At 48.8% G+C, this 17,067-nt stretch overlaps 1 protein-coding gene across 1 annotated transcript in view; it reads left to right on the top strand.

The window, feature by feature from the left end:
* LOC130293851 (carbonic anhydrase 6-like) overlaps positions 1-17,067 on the top strand; it is a 72,076-nt gene that overhangs the window by 39,413 nt on the left and 15,596 nt on the right. The window contains exons 3-6 of the mRNA XM_056543019.1: positions 12,384-12,532; positions 12,621-12,716; positions 15,157-15,223; positions 16,774-16,931. Of these exons, the coding sequence (XP_056398994.1) occupies positions 12,384-12,532; positions 12,621-12,716; positions 15,157-15,223; positions 16,774-16,931 (470 nt within the window). The remainder of the gene's footprint in view (positions 1-12,383; positions 12,533-12,620; positions 12,717-15,156; positions 15,224-16,773; positions 16,932-17,067) is intronic.

Here is a 17,067-nt window from a genome sequence, read left to right on the forward strand (position 1 = left end):
TCCCTGTGTTCCGAAACCCCCGAGACTGACTCACCGAACCCCTGGGGTTCAATCGAACCCAGGTTAAGAACCACTGCTTTATACTGTCTATATATTAGCATACTGACTATATACCTATTACAATAAATAACATTGTACTAACAGCAGGGGAGACACTGCTGGAGAGCCCCCTGGTCACTGAGGGACTCAACCTGACAGGGCCTAAATGTAGTTCAGGACTATGTTACAAAAGAAACAATGACTAAACTCTGCTTATCCTGAAATCTAAGTTGTACAAAAAAGCTGTACTTTCTTAAAGGGGTACTCCGGTGGTTAAGATTTTTGGCTATATTGCATCTTCTTTTAATGTTCATGTTTTTTGCAATTGACATGTATTATATGTTTGTGTAGCATGTGTCTTTTTTTCTTAACTGTTTGTGGGCCAGGAAGTTCTGTAGTTCTGTGACTGTTGTCCACAGGATAGGATTAGGCTGTGGACAACATGTCATGGCTTGCTGGGATGTGGCATGCTGGCATGCTGGGATTTGTAGTTTTCAGCACAGCAAGAAACAGGAAATAGAAGCAAAGATAGGAAAACAAAGTGGGGGATAAGAAGACAACAAAGAACGGAAATAGAGTTGACTAAACAACATAAATAGAAATGAAACAAAACAAATAGGGTAAATCAAAATCGTAAAAACACGTTGACCACCGGAGTACCCCTTTAAGCTCCTTTCAAGTATATGAATTGTACTGCTTTGCATTAGAAGTAAAGTTTAAGCTGTTTACTGGAACCCTGGCTTCAGAGATTTTATTCCTGGGCTTTGAGCGCAGGAACAGCTTCATTTCAAAAGGTGTGTGATACAATTAGGGTTGCCACCTTTCCCTCAGAAAAATACCGGTCGTGGGTGTGGCTATGTGGGGGTGGAGCTAACAAAAAGGGGAGGGGTCGATTGCACAGAGGACAAGGGATCAGGGGTTTAAGAAATGGCATGGGGATGGGGGGTTAAAGAAATATCATGGGGGATGGGGGGGGGTAAAGAAATGTCATGGGGATGGGGGGTAAAGAAATGGCATGGGGGATGGGGGGGGGGTAAAGAAATGGCATGGGGGATGGGGGGTAAAGAAATGGCATGGGGGATGGGGGGGGTAAAGAAATGGCATGGGGGATGGGGGGGGGGTAAAGAAATGGCATGGGGGATGGGGGGGAAAAAGAAATGGCATGGGGGATGGGGGGGTAAAGAAATGGCACAGGGGATGGGATGGATACAATATATATGCGGGGGGAACTTTCCTATATTGCACAAAACAATTACATTTAGAGAATAAAACTTACAATTGTAAACAACATTTATTTAATAGCAGGCAATACATTTAAGGGGATACCCAGCAAATACAAATATAATATAAATACATTTGACAACCTCACCAAATAGTGCAAATGCAAACATTGTAACAGCTCCTCTGTATACGCACTACCAACAACAAAAAATAGGATGAAAAAATCATCAAAACCAAATTGATGCCGATATAGCCCTCATATAGCTCTGTAGGTGGAAAACGGAAAATGTTGTACTGAATAAAACCACCATACACAGACCACTATACTATGAAGGATCTGTATAAGTGATTATATACAGGACCATATGGTGGTAGATATCAGCTGTACACAGGATCTGTATACCATATAAGTGATTACAGTTACATTTTGGGACTCACAATTACGTATTTTCTGATCATCGGCGTCCTCTTTCCTTTTCTTCTCCGTCCGGATAAGACCGCCATGTGGATCTATTAACATCTGCAGGAAAAACATGTCAGACTCTGCATATATTCAGTGCCCTCCCCTCCTCTACACAATCTTTCTATAGGCCCACAAACTGTAATAATGCCCTCCTTGGTGTCCTGCACAGTAAAAGGTCAGGTAGGTAGGTAGCCAGGTAAATAGGTAACTAGGTAGGTAGATCAGGAAGCCAGATATGTAGGTAGGTGACAAGCCAGGCAGGTAGGGGGCTAGCTAGGTAGTTAGGCAGCCATGTATGAAGGCCAGGTACATAGTTAGATAGCCTGGTATGTAGGTAAGTAGTTAGGCATCCAGGTATAAAGTTAGGTAGCCCCCCCCAATAAGTATAGGTAGTTACACCCCCCCCCCCCCCGTTCCCTATAGGCAGAGTCACCCCCTCTCTTCCCCATAGGTATAGGCAGTTACCCCCCCCTCTTCCCTATAGGTATAGGCAGTTACCCCCCCCTCTTCCCTATAGGTATAGGCAGTTACCCCCCTCCCCTCTCTCTTACACATAGGTATAGTAAGTTACCCCCCCCCCTCTTCCCTATAGGTATAGGCAGTTACCCCCCTCCCCTCTCTCTTACACATAGGTATAGTAAGTTACCCCCCCTCTTCCCTATAGGTAAAGGCAGTTACCCCCCCCCCCCTCTCTCTTCCCCATAGGAATAGGCAATTACCCCCCCCCCCCTCAGGTATAGGCAGTTACCCCCCCCCTCTTCCCCATAGGTATAGGCAGTTACACCCCCCTCTTCCCTATAGGCAAAGGCAGTTACCCCCCCTTTCTTCCCCATAGGTATAGGCAGTTACCCCCCCCCCCTCTCTTACCCATAGGTATAGGCAGTTACCCCCCCCCCCCTCTTCCCCATAGGTATAGGCAGTTACCCCCCCCCCTCTTCCCCATAGGTATAGGCAGTTACCCCCCCCTCTTCCCCATAGGTATAGGCAGTTACCCCCCCCCTCTTCCCCATAGGTATAGGCAGTTACCCCCCCCTCTTTCCCATAGGTATAGGAAGTTACCCCCCCCCTTTTCCCCATAGGTATAGGAAGTTACCCCCCCCCTCTTCCCCATAGGTATAGGCAGTTACCCCCCCCCTCTTTCCCATAGGTATAGGCAGTTACCCCCCCCTCTTCCCCATAGGTATAGGCAGTCCCCCCCCCCTCTTTCCCATAGGTATAGGCAGTTACCCCCCCCTCTTCCCCATAGGTATAGGCAGTTACCCCCCCTCTTCCCCATAGGTATAGGCAGTTACCCCCCCTCTTCCCCATAGGTATAGGCAGTTACCCCCCCCCTCTTTCCCATAGGTATAGGCAGTTACCCCCCCCCCTCTTCCCCATAGGTATAGGCAGTTACCCCCCCCCCCTCTTCCCTATAGGTGTAGGCAGTTACCCCCCCTCTTCCCTATAGGTGTAGGCAGTTACCCCCCCCTCTTCCCCATAGGTATAGGTAGTTACCCCCCCTCTCTTCCCCATAGGTATAGGCAGTTACCCCCCCCCCCTCTTCCCTATAGGTATAGGCAGTTACCCCCCCCCCCCTCTTCCCTATAGGTATAGGCAGTTACCCCCCCCCTCTTCCCTATAGGTATAGGCAGTTACCCCCCCCCTCTTCCCTATAGGCAGTTACCCCCCCCCCCCCTCTTCCCTATAGGCAGTTACCCCCCCCTCTCTCTTACACATAGGTATAGTAAGTTACCCCCCCCCCCCCTTGGAATTGGGGTGGGTGGGTGGGGGGAATTGCCACAGGGGAACTGGGGTGGAATTCAGAGACAGAGAAACACACACAAACACTGACACACACACACTGGCCGACAGACACACAAACACTGACTGACAGACACACAAACACAGACACACACATAGTAACAGACACACTTACCTACTACCGCAGCATCTCTCCAGTCTCCTCTCAGTCTCGGCGAGTGACGTGACGTCCTGCGCGGGTCTGCGGAGTGACGTCACTTCCGCAACGTCCCTCCGCAGATCCGGCTGCACAGCATTGCAGAGTTAAAGTTTTAGACAGGGACAGCCTCAGAGTCAGTCAGACAGGGTGCTGTGCTGAGTGGCATGGTGCAGGCGTGCTGGCACTGAACAGAACAGGAGTTTTTTTTTTTTTTTCAGGTTAGTGTGACGACAGTGAATGAAAAATACCGGCCATTGCATGGCCGGTATTTTTCATCCAAACTTACCGGCACAGCCCGGAATCTGAATGAAAATACCGGCTGTGCCGGTAAAATACCGGCAGGGTGGCAACCCTAGATACAATTCACCTATGTGATTACATGAGGACAGGCGAGGCCAGATTAAGGCTGCCTGGAAGACGGAGCACTTCATTATGTCTGGAGAGCTTCAGGCATTATAGGAGTGTTACGCCGAGCGCTCCGGGTCCCCGCTCCTCCCCGGAGCGCTCGCTTCACTCTCTCCGCTGCAGCGCTCCGGTCACGTCCTCTGACCCGGGGCGCTGCGATCCCGCTGCCAGCCGGGATGCGATTCGCGATGCGGGTAGCGCCCGCTCGCGATGCGCACCCCGGCTCCCCTACCTGACTCGCTCCCCGTCTGTTCTGTCCCGGCGCGCGCGGCCCCGCTCCCTAGGGCGCGCGCGCGCCGGGTCTCTGCGATTTAAAGGGCCACTGCGCCGCTGATTGGCGCAGTGGTTCCAATTAGGGTAATCACCTGTGCACTTCCCTATATTACCTCACTTCCCTTGCACTCCCTTGCCGGATCTTGTTGCCTTAGTGCCAGTGAAAGCGTTCCTTGTGTGTTCCTTGCCTGTGTTTCCAGACCTTCTGCCGTTGCCCCTGACTACGATCCTTGCTGCCTGCCCCGACCTTCTGCTACGTCCGACCTTGCTTCTGCCTACTCCCTTGTACCGCGCCTATCTTCAGCAGCCAGAGAGGTGAGCCGTTGCTAGTGGATACGACCTGGTCACTACCGCCGCAGCAAGACCATCCCGCTTTGCGGCGGGCTCTGGTGAAAACCAGTAGTGGCTTAGAACCGGTCCACTAGCACGGTCCACGCCGATCCCTCTCTGGCACAGAGGATCCACTACCTGCCAGCCGGCATCGTGACAGTAGATCCGGCCATGGATCCCGCTGAAGTTCCTCTGCCAGTTGTCGCTGACCTCACCACGGTGGTCGCCCAGCAGTCACAACAGATAGCGCAACAAGGCCAACAGCTGTCTCAACTGACCGTTATGCTACAACAGTTACTACCACAGCTTCAGCAGTCATCTCCTCCGCCAGCTCCTGCACCTCCTCCGCAGCGAGTGGCCGCTCCTGGGATACGCTTATCCTTGCCGGATAAATTTGATGGGGACTCTAAGTTTTGCCGTGGCTTTCTTTCCCAATGTTCCCTGCATCTGGAGATGATGTCGGACCTGTTTCCCACTGAAAGGTCTAAGGTGGCTTTCGTAGTCAGTCTTCTGTCCGGAAAAGCCCTGTCATGGGCCACACCGCTCTGGGACCGCAATGACCCCGTCACTGCCTCTGTACACTCCTTCTTCTCGGAAATCCGAAGTGTCTTTGAGGAACCTGCCCGAGCCTCTTCTGCTGAGACTGCCCTGTTGAACCTGGTCCAGGGTAATTCTTCCGTTGGCGAGTATGCCGTACAATTCCGTACACTTGCTTCAGAATTGTCCTGGAATAATGAGGCCCTCTGCGCGACCTTCAAAAAAGGCCTATCCAGCAACATTAAAGATGTTCTGGCCGCACGAGAAATCCCTGCTAATCTACATGAACTCATCCACCTAGCCACTCGCATTGACATGCGTTTTTCTGAAAGGCGCCAGGAACTCCGCCAAGATATGGACTCTGTTCGCACGAGGCGTTTCGTCTCCTCGGCTCCTCTCTCCTCTGGTCCCCTGCAATCTGTTCCTGTGCCTCCCGCCGTGGAGGCTATGCAGGTCGACCGGTCTCGCCTGACACCTCAAGAGAGGACACGACGCCGTATGGAGAACCTCTGCCTGTACTGTGCTAGTACCGAACACTTCCTGAGGGATTGTCCTATCCGTCCTCCCCGCCTGGAAAGACGTACGCTGACTCCGCACAAAGGTGAGACAGTCCTTGATGTCTACTCTGCTTCTCCACGTCTTACTGTGCCTGTGCGGATGTCTGCCTCTGCCTTCTCCTTCCCTGCTGTGGCCTTCTTGGACTCTGGATCTGCAGGAAATTTTATTTTGGCCTCTCTCGTCAACAGGTTCAACATCCCGGTGACCAGTCTCGCCAGACCCCTCTACATCAATTGTGTAAATAATGAAAGATTGGACTGTACCATACGTTTCCGCACGGAGCCCCTTCTTATGAGGATCGGATCTCATCATGAGAGGATTGAACTTTTGGTCCTCCCCAATTGCACCTCGGAAATTCTCCTTGGACTTCCCTGGCTTCAACTTCATTCCCCTACCCTGGATTGGTCCACTGGGGAGATCAAGAGTTGGGGGTCCTCTTGTTCCAAGAACTGTCTAAAACCGGTTCCCAGTAACCCTTGCCGTAACTCTGTGGTTCCTCCAGTAACCGGTCTCCCTAAGGCCTATATGGACTTCGCGGATGTTTTCTGCAAAAAACAAGCTGAGACACTACCTCCTCACAGGCCTTATGATTGCCCTATCGACCTCCTCCCGGGTACTACTCCACCCCGGGGCAGAATTTATCCTCTCTCTGCCCCAGAGACTCTTGCCATGTCCGAATACGTCCAGGAGAATCTAAAGAAGGGCTTTATCCGTAAATCCTCCTCTCCTGCCGGAGCCGGATTTTTCTTTGTGTCCAAAAAAGATGGCTCCCTACGTCCTTGCATTGACTACCGCGGTCTTAATAAAATCACGGTTAAGAACCGCTACCCCTTACCCCTCATCTCTGAACTCTTTGATCGCCTCCAAGGTGCCCACATCTTCACTAAATTGGACTTAAGAGGCGCCTATAACCTCATCCGCATCAGAGAGGGGGACGAGTGGAAAACGGCATTTAACACCAGAGATGGACACTTTGAGTATCTGGTCATGCCCTTTGGACTGTGCAACGCCCCTGCCGTCTTCCAAGACTTTGTCAATGAAATTTTTCGTGATCTCTTATACTCCTGTGTTGTTGTATATCTGGACGATATCCTAATTTTTTCTGCCAATCTAGAAGAACACCGCCAGCATGTCCGTATGGTTCTTCAGAGACTTCGTGACAACCAACTCTATGCCAAAATTGAGAAATGTCTGTTTGAATGCCAATCTCTTCCTTTTCTAGGATATTTGGTCTCTGGCCAGGGACTACAGATGGATCCAGACAAACTCTCTGCCGTCTTAGATTGGCCACGCCCCTCCGGACTCCGTGCTATCCAACGCTTTTTGGGGTTCGCCAATTATTACAGGCAATTTATTCCACATTTTTCTACCATTGTGGCTCCTATCGTGGCTTTAACCAAAAAAAGTGCTGATCCCAAGTCCTGGCCTCCTCAAGCAGAAGACGCCTTTAAACGACTCAAGTCTGCCTTTTCTTCGGCTCCCGTCCTCTCCAGACCTGACCCTTCCAAACCCTTCCTATTGGAGGTTGATGCCTCCTCAGTGGGAGCTGGAGCTGTTCTTCTACAAAAAAATTCTTCCGGGCATGCTGTCACTTGTGGTTTTTTCTCTAGGACCTTCTCTCCAGCGGAGAGGAACTACTCCATCGGGGATCGAGAGCTTCTAGCCATTAAATTAGCACTTGAGGAATGGAGGCATCTGATGGAGGGATCAAGTTCTCCTGTCATTATCTACACCGACCACAAGAACCTCTCCTACCTCCAGTCTGCCCAACGGCTGAATCCTCGCCAGGCCCGGTGGTCTCTGTTCTTTGCCCGATTTAATTTTGAGATTCACTTTCGTCCTGCCGATAAGAACATTAGGGCCGATGCTCTCTCTCGTTCCTCGGATGCCTCAGAAGTTGATCTCCCTCCGCAACACATCATTCCACCTGACTGCCTGATCTCCACTTCTCCTGCCTCCATCAGGCAGACTCCTCCAGGGAAGACCTTTGTTTCTCCACGCCAACGCCTCGGAATCCTCAAATGGGGTCACTCCTCCCATCTCGCAGGTCATGCGGGCATCAAGAAATCTGTGCAACTCATCTCCCGCTTCTATTGGTGGCCGACTCTGGAGACGGATGTTGGGGACTTTGTGCGAGCCTGCACTATCTGTGCCCGGGATAAGACTCCTCGCCAGAAGCCCGCTGGTTTTCTTCATCCTCTGCCTGTCCCCGAACAGCCTTGGTCTCTGATTGGTATGGATTTTATTACTGATTTACCCCCTTCCCGTGGCAACACTGTTATTTGGGTGGTCGTTGATCGATTCTCCAAAATGGCACATTTCATCCCTCTTCCTGGTCTTCCTTCTGCGCCTCAGTTGGCTAAACAATTTTTTGTACACATTTTTCGTCTTCACGGGTTGCCTACGCAGATTGTCTCGGATAGAGGTGTCCAATTCGTGTCTAAATTCTGGAGGGCTCTCTGTAAACAACTCAGGATTAAATTAAATTTTTCCTCTGCATATCATCCCCAGTCCAATGGACAAGTAGAAAGAATTAACCAGATCTTGGGTGATTATTTGCGACATTTTGTTTCCTCCCGCCAGGATGACTGGGCAGATCTCCTTCCATGGGCCGAATTCTCGTATAACTTCAGGGTCTCTGAATCTTCCTCCAAATCCCCATTTTTCGTGGTGTACGGCCGTCACCCTCTTCCCCCCCTCCCTACCCCCTTGCCCTCTGGTCTGCCCGCTGTGGATGAAATTTCTCGTGACCTTTCCATTATATGGAGAGAGACCCAAAATTCTCTCTTACAGGCTTCTTCACGCATGAAGAGGTTCGCGGATAAGAAAAGAAGAGCTCCCCCCGTTTTTTCCCCTGGAGACAAGGTATGGCTCTCCGCTAAATATGTCCGCTTCCGTGTCCCTAGCTACAAGTTGGGACCACGCTATCTTGGTCCTTTCAAAATTTTGTGTCAAATTAATCCTGTCTCTTATAAACTTCTTCTTCCTCCTTCTCTTCGTATCCCTAATGCCTTTCACGTCTCTCTTCTCAAACCACTCATCCTCAACCGTTTTTCTCCCAAATCTGTTCCTCCCACTCCTGTTTCCGGCTCCTCGGACGTCTTCTCGGTCAAGGAAATTTTGGCTGCCAAAAAGGTCAGAGGGAAAAATTTTTTTTTAGTAGACTGGGAGGGTTGTGGTCCTGAAGAGAGATCCTGGGAACCTGAGGACAACATCCTTGACAAAAGTCTGCTCCTCAGGTTCTCAGGCTCCAAGAAGAGGGGGAGACCCAAGGGGGGGGGTACTGTTACGCCGAGCGCTCCGGGTCCCCGCTCCTCCCCGGAGCGCTCGCTTCACTCTCTCCGCTGCAGCGCTCCGGTCACGTCCTCTGACCCGGGGCGCTGCGATCCCGCTGCCAGCCGGGATGCGATTCGCGATGCGGGTAGCGCCCGCTCGCGATGCGCACCCCGGCTCCCCTACCTGACTCGCTCCCCGTCTGTTCTGTCCCGGCGCGCGCGGCCCCGCTCCCTAGGGCGCGCGCGCGCCGGGTCTCTGCGATTTAAAGGGCCACTGCGCCGCTGATTGGCGCAGTGGTTCCAATTAGGGTAATCACCTGTGCACTTCCCTATATTACCTCACTTCCCTTGCACTCCCTTGCCGGATCTTGTTGCCTTAGTGCCAGTGAAAGCGTTCCTTGTGTGTTCCTTGCCTGTGTTTCCAGACCTTCTGCCGTTGCCCCTGACTACGATCCTTGCTGCCTGCCCCGACCTTCTGCTACGTCCGACCTTGCTTCTGCCTACTCCCTTGTACCGCGCCTATCTTCAGCAGCCAGAGAGGTGAGCCGTTGCTAGTGGATACGACCTGGTCACTACCGCCGCAGCAAGACCATCCCGCTTTGCGGCGGGCTCTGGTGAAAACCAGTAGTGGCTTAGAACCGGTCCACTAGCACGGTCCACGCCGATCCCTCTCTGGCACAGAGGATCCACTACCTGCCAGCCGGCATCGTGACAAGGAGTTGTAGTTTTGTAACAGCTGGAGCCTCAAATTGGGGTACAGTGTCATCCATTATTACTGCAAAACTTAGAAGTGAGGAGAGATCTAATGGGACAGTCAGGAGAAAACACAAACATAAAATGACTCACAGGAGACGTCTTCTCTGTTGTCTTTCCTTTTCTTCTTCATCTGGTCCAGACGCCAGGTCTTCTTCCAGATCCAGCTTCCTCTGTAAAGTTTGACGCCTGGACATCATTGGTTCCTCACTTTGCCAGCCGATCCTCATCCTCTGTATAAAGACAACAATCATTATAACCCTACAAGAGACTGTGCTTCCTAAATATAATACTGCCAAACCCTGTGTACCCTGTATATTATACTGCCAAACATCATGCCCTCTAAAAATAATACTACCGCACACTATCTTCCGTAGTGTGCACAGAGCAGCAGCATCCCATTGAAAACAAACAAAATTCTGCTGGCGGAAGTTCGTAGTGTGGACGAGCCCTAATTCCCCCAGACCCCTAAGTCCTCCTCCAGACTCCTGCTCCCAGAGACCCCTAAGTCTAGGTTTCCCCCTTTTTTACCTGCAAAAACACAGAAAAACTGCTACTGCTTTTTCCTGTGTTATGGTAATTTTTTGACATTTTTTTCTTGTGCTTTTGCCTTCTCTGGAAACTTAGCCTTAGTCCTCCCCTGGTCCTTAACCCCTTACCGACAATGGACGTAAATGTACATCATGGTGACGTGGTACTTAGCGCACCATGACGTACATTTACGCGCCGACATGATCGCGAGCACCGGAGCGGTGCTCGCGTCATGCCCGGCAGGTCCCAGCTGATATGCTGATATCAGCAGCCAGGAACCCGCCAGTAATTACCTGGTAAATGACTTGGAAGCTCTGAACTATATGCCTCATCATCCCCCCAACTTTGATTCCCTTGATCCTCAGTTTGCCCCCCCTCCTTCCTCTTTTATCAGCCCCTGTGCCATATTTACTCCCCCCCCGCCTACTTTCCCGTGTTTTCCCCTGCTCATCATCCCCCCTGCTCATCATTCCACCCCCCTGCTCATCATTCCACCCCCCTGCTCATCATTCCACCCCCTGCTCATCATTCCACACCCCTGCTCATCATTCCCTCCTGCTCATCATTCTCTCCCCTTGCTCATCATTCCACCCCCCTGCTCATCATTCCACCCCCTGCTCATCATTCCACCCCCTGCTCATCATTCCCCCCTGCTCATCATTACCCCCCTGCTCATCATTACCCGCCTGCTCATCATCACCCCCCGCTCATCATTACCCCCCCCTGCTCATCATTACCACCCCCCCGCTCATCATTACCCCCCCCCCCCCGCTCATCATTACCCCCCCCCCCCCGCTCATCATTACCCCCCCCCCCCCGCTCATCATTACTACCCCCTCCCATCATCCCCCCTGCTCATCATTCCCCCCATGCTCATCATTACCCCCATGCTCATCATTCCCCCCTGCTCATCATTAACCCCCTGCTCATCATTACCCCCATGCTCATCATTATCCCCCATGCTCATCATTACCCCCATTATCCTCCCCTGCTCATTGCTCCCCCCTCCTCCTGCTTTTTCCATTTTTTATATTTCCTTACCTGGCCGCGCTCGGCAGGCTCAGGTAATGCGTTGGGTCTTGTGGGCTGTGACAAGTGACGTCCTCTGCACGGCATCAGGTATGTAACTCCTCATTTCCTGCAGCGCTGGGGTATAATGAAGAAAACTGTGCCCTGTAGCGGCCGCGGCTGCAGGAAATGATGAGTGACGTCCCTGACGCCGAGCAGAGGAGCCGCAGGAGACGTCACTCGTCACAGCCCACAAGACCTGACACATTACCTGAGCCTGCTGAGCGCGGCCAGGTAAGGAAATATGAAAAATAGAAAAAGCAGGAAGAGTTCGGGCCCACAGGAGCTGCCACTGGTCACTGTTTTAAAGTGGCCGCGGCCGGGCTACTGATCTTTAACAAGCAGCCGGCGCTGCGGCCACTTTAAAACAGAATGTGTGTCCCGAATGTGATGGGGCCCCCTGCGGGCACGGGGCCCGAAGCAGGTGCTCCAGGAGCGCCAATGATGATCCAGCCCTGAGGACAGGGTTTGTTACAGTGTGCCACCCCAGTAGTAAGGTGGGGGGTGTCAATTGGAGGAGTCAAGGGGGAAGCAAAATTAGCTTTTGCTTAGGGTGGCAAAAATCCTTGCATCAGCCCTGCGTCCACTCATCCTTTACAAAGAAATACATTTTTGGTGGCAATGCAAAAGTTACAATGTTAACCCTTACACATCTGTAATACCTCAGAATATGCTGCAATGGCAGTGTAAGAAACAAAATAGCAGCTATACAGGTTAACTTACAATACCCTAAACATAGATTTAGCAATTTGTACAGGGATTCCTCAGCCACACAACAACTTCGCACTTTTGTAGCTGGGACATGGACACCAGGACACTGAAATGGGTGCAGTTGGAAGGAGAATATAAGATCTTACTTCTCCGTGGGCTTTGACTAAAAAAAAACTACATGAAAAATTGCCATAGAAACTGCAACATTTTTTTGTATCTTTTTTCATGTGTGAAAATATCCTAATGTTACTTCTCGGTCTTGTGTTTTTTAATTATTCAGTGCAAATAGAACTTCCACCTACCATGAAAATAGCAAACGGACTTCCGCACACATATACTGCCGTACAAATGCATCTGCACTGGGGTGGACTGGATCTGGAGACGAGCGGCTCTGAGCATACAGTTGATGGTATGAGATACATGGCAGAGGTGAGTGTCTAGTGGATGTATGGTGCATGCCTTTCAGGAAACAGTTAACTTGTACTTATATCTTATAACTAATAACTTATCTTTACAGCTGCATATTGTGCATTATAACTCTGAATTATACGAGACCTTTGATGAGGCCAAAGACAAGCCTAATGGTCTAGCAGTGCTTGCTTTTCTATATGTGGTAAGTAATTCAACAACACAAAAAATTCTGTTTGTTGCAATTATTACCTTGTTAATGGTAAATATAGAAATATATGAGTTAACTAGGCCCTACCCTACACTTTCAACAAACTTAACTACAAATTAAAATAGTGAAGTGAATATAAGAAAACTTTGTAATATATCTAATCCGAGAAAATTACTCTTTCTCCACTCACCAGACCTGATTTACAGCCTTCACTTATTAGTAATGCTCAATAATGTCCTCCATGTTGCTGCTGCTTATGAGGGTGTGCTATAAAGATGCAGGAAAGGGTGATCTGCAGAGTAGAAATCTATTGAAACATTCCATATACAAGTTATGTATATGGCATTTGGTAAATTACAGCCTATCCTACCTGAAAGTGCATGTACACTTTAAATACAAAGTCCACATACTCAGGAAAGCACCACAGCCTCTTAAATCTTCTGATGCTATCTTTTGAAAGAACATTGACAAAGTTGAACAAACACTTAATGAAACTTTTAACATTGACAATGTAGTCTAATCTGCAGGCATCATGTTATAGAGCAGGAGGAGCTAGACAGATTGATACATCTTTTGTTAGAGAAGTTCTAGCATAACTTGTAATTTTTTAATGTAAATTTCTATTGGTTTTGGGCTAAGTAGTTGTGGGCGGTCCTACTTAGTGATGGACAGATCTCACTATATTGACACTTATACACAGACAGTTGTCAATCACTGAGTAGGACAGTCCCACTTGACCATTATGATAGAATGAGCAGAGATTTACATGAATGAATAACCAAATTATCTTGGAAATTTTGCAACAAAACTACACTGCTCAAAAAAGTAAAGGGAACACTAAGTAAGATAACACATCCTAGAACTGAATGAATGAACTAATCGTATGAAATACTTTTGTCTTTACATAGTTGAATGTTCTGACAACAAAATCATACAAAAATTATCAATGGGAATCAAATTTATCAACCCATGGAGGTCTGGATATGGAGTCACATTAAAAATCAAAGTGGAAAACCACACTACAGGCTGATCCAGCTGTGATGTAATCTCCTTAAAACAAGTCAAAATGAGGCTCAGTAGAGTGTGTGGCCTCCACGTGCCCCTACGACCTCCCTACAATGCCTGGGCATGCTCCTGATGAGGTGGCGGATGGTCTCCTGAAGGATGGACGCATTGATGTGCCATCCTGGAGGAGCTGCATTACCTAAGCCACTTGTGTGGGTTGTAGACTCTGTCTCATGCTACCACTAGAGTGAAAGCACTGCCAGCATTCAAAAGTGACCAAAACATCAGCCAGAAAGTATAGGAACTGAGAAGTGGTCTGTTGTCACCACCTGCAGAACCACTCCTTTATTGGGGTGTCTTGCTAGTTGCCTATAATTTCCACCTGTTGTCTGTTTTAGAGCAGTATATATATCAGTCTACTCAGCATTTCCCACTCTATCATATGCTTTAACTTTATTGGATTTTCCAGAAATAAGCATTGATGGACTAATTATAGGATAGGGGATTAGTGTGTGATTGGTGAGGAGTCGACACCCAGGGCCCCCCTTAGTAAGCTTAGAGGGGTACTCCACCCCTAGACATCTTACCCCCTATCCAAAGTATAGGGGATAACATGTCTGATCGCGGGTGTCCCGCCGCTGGGGACCCCCGCGATCTCCCTGCTGCACCCAACGTTAGTTTAGAGTGACAGCCCCCTCCCATAGACTTGCATTGAGGGGGCATGGTCGTGATGTCACAAGCCTCCACCCCGCATCGCCAGTCATCCAGCACGGACCAAAGTTCGCTCCATGCAGTGGATGTCTGGGGTGCCACAGCCGAGATCATGGGGGTCCCCAGCAGCGGGACCCCCGCGATCAGACATCTTATCCCCTATCCTTTGGATAGGGGATAAGATGTCTAGGGGCGGGGTACCCCTTTAACTAATACAGTAGGCTTCACTGAGCACCATGGCCTCTTCATTGGTTTTCCAACTATACATATGAGTGGCTGTCCTGGCACTGCAGCTCTGATCAAGTAAAAAGGAGCGGAGCTACATTATCTGGCACAGTTGTATGAATGGTCAAGTAGCTATTCCTGGGGCTCCAAAAAGGCCAATGAAAGAAGTGCAAAATGAAAGAAGCGATCTGATCGATTGCTATGAGCAATTGGGCAACTTTTCCTTTGCACAGGTTTTGATAAATTTCCCCATATGTGTGCTAGTTTATAATCAGACTTGATGGAACAAATAGAGCTCATTCTTCCCATCAAAAGAATGAAAACCAAGATGGAACCTAACAGATCCCACTGTTGTCTACCCAGCCTCTGGCATTGATGGATTTGGCATTGCATTATGGTTTCCGTTGTAACTGTCACATGACACAAGTGTAAGCAGTGCCTTATGTGATCCTTTTTAGTGTTCATTTGTCTTTTTATTCTTTATTGTTTTCAGGATGGCAACTTTGAAAACACATATTACAGTGAAGTGATTTCCAAGCTAGCCAAGATCCGTTATGCAGGTAATGATACCCTAGACACCTGACCAAACCCTCACACATTATTCATCAGCAAATGAAAGCGTTCTAACAGAAAATTACCGAAAATACATTTATTCTGTAAATATAGATTCCTCAGATATTACTGGCAAGTGTCAAAGTTTTCTAAATTTCTATAGAAAGAAAACCGGAAAAAATTTGCTAAATTGCGTTTTTCTTTTCAATTTCCTTACACATATTATATTTGTTTGGTAGTGCCATACATTTTATGGTAATATAAGTGATGTCATTACAGAGGAAAATTGGTAGTGCAAAAAACAAGCCCTCATATGGGTCTGTGGATGGAAGTATAAAAGAGTTATGATTTTTAGAATGTGAGGAGGAAAAAACAAAAATGCAAAAATAAAATTGGATTCAGGCGGCACCTTAACAGGGGCAGCAAATTGCAACCTAAGAAGATTTTAACCCCTTCCTGACCCATGACGTATCAGTACATCATGGGGTTGGGTGAAGGGAATATGGTGCGGGCCCGCTGGTCGGGTCCGTGTCATAACCGGCAGATTCCCGCTGTTAATGACGGTAATGTGATGGACATCGGAGAGGCTACAGATGAGTTGCCAGGGAAGAACGGGGACTTACCCGTCCTTCCCGATGCTCCATGGATTGGCGATTGCTAAAGGCTGGATTACAAAAACATAGATCAATGTAATGCAATAGCATAACATTGATCTATGCAAGCCATCTGCCGTAATGTGTAAAAACCAAACAGTAAAAAAGTAAAAAGAAGTAAAATAATGTTTTTAAAAAATATTTTAAAAAATCCCCCCCCCCCCTTATAAAAGTTTAAATCGCTCCCCTTTTCCCATTTTTCAAATAAAACACTGTGGGGAAAAAAAAATACATATTTGGTATCAACGCATGCTTAATTGTCCAAACTATTAAAATATGGTGTTCCTGATTATGCAGGGAGAATGGCATAAGCGGAAAAAAAATCATGTCCCAGAATATATATTTTTTTTAAGTGATCAAGAGGTCGCTGAGGTTGCGTTTGTGTGCGCAGGGGGCTGTCCGGCGCTTAACGAACTGTACAACTTCGTAGCCTTCAACGACTTTGCAGAACACCACGTGCTTTCCGTCTAGCCATTCAGTTTTAGCAGTGCAGACAAAGAACTGGGAACCATTTGTGTTAGGTCCAGACTTGCATTGAGGGGGCATGGCCATGACATCATGAGCAGGGTGGAACCTTGATGCCACGAGCCTCCGCTCCACATCGCCAGTCATCTGGCACAAAGTGAAGTTTGCTGGGGTGATGATTGGGGTGCCGCAGCTGAGATCACGGAGGTCCCCAGCGGCTGGACCCCCACAATCAGACATCTTATGCCCTATCCTTAGGGGATAAGATGTCTAGAGCCGGAGTACCCCTTTAAGCTCAGCCTCCAGCAAGAAGGTGTCATCCTATGAATCCCAGGCTGCAGGGGTCACGCTGGGTGTACAGAGACCAGTGGAGGACCAGCGAAGCAAAGTTTTCTTTTCATTTCATTTTTACACAATCTCCTTGGCTTTTCTTATTTCAGGTCAAGAAACTGAAATAAGGACAATTAACCCATTGGCTATGTTGCCTGAAGACCTGGATAAATATTATCGTTACCAGGGCTCCCTTACTACTCCCCCCTGTACAGAGAACGTGCTGTGGACTGTATTCGATTCTCATATCATCCTCTCCCAAAATCAGGTAAAGCATCTCACCAGTCACAGGCACCATGTATGTATCAGATATACAATAGGGAAGGTGAGTTCTCCTTTAGGGTATGGTCACACGTAATGGATCCGCAGCATATTTTACGTGACCTGACCCATTTTGTGCCCCA

The sequence above is a fragment of the Hyla sarda genome, chromosome 10 (genome assembly GCF_029499605.1).
Source record: "Hyla sarda isolate aHylSar1 chromosome 10, aHylSar1.hap1, whole genome shotgun sequence".
Classification (NCBI taxonomy): Eukaryota; Metazoa; Chordata; class Amphibia; order Anura; family Hylidae; genus Hyla; species Hyla sarda.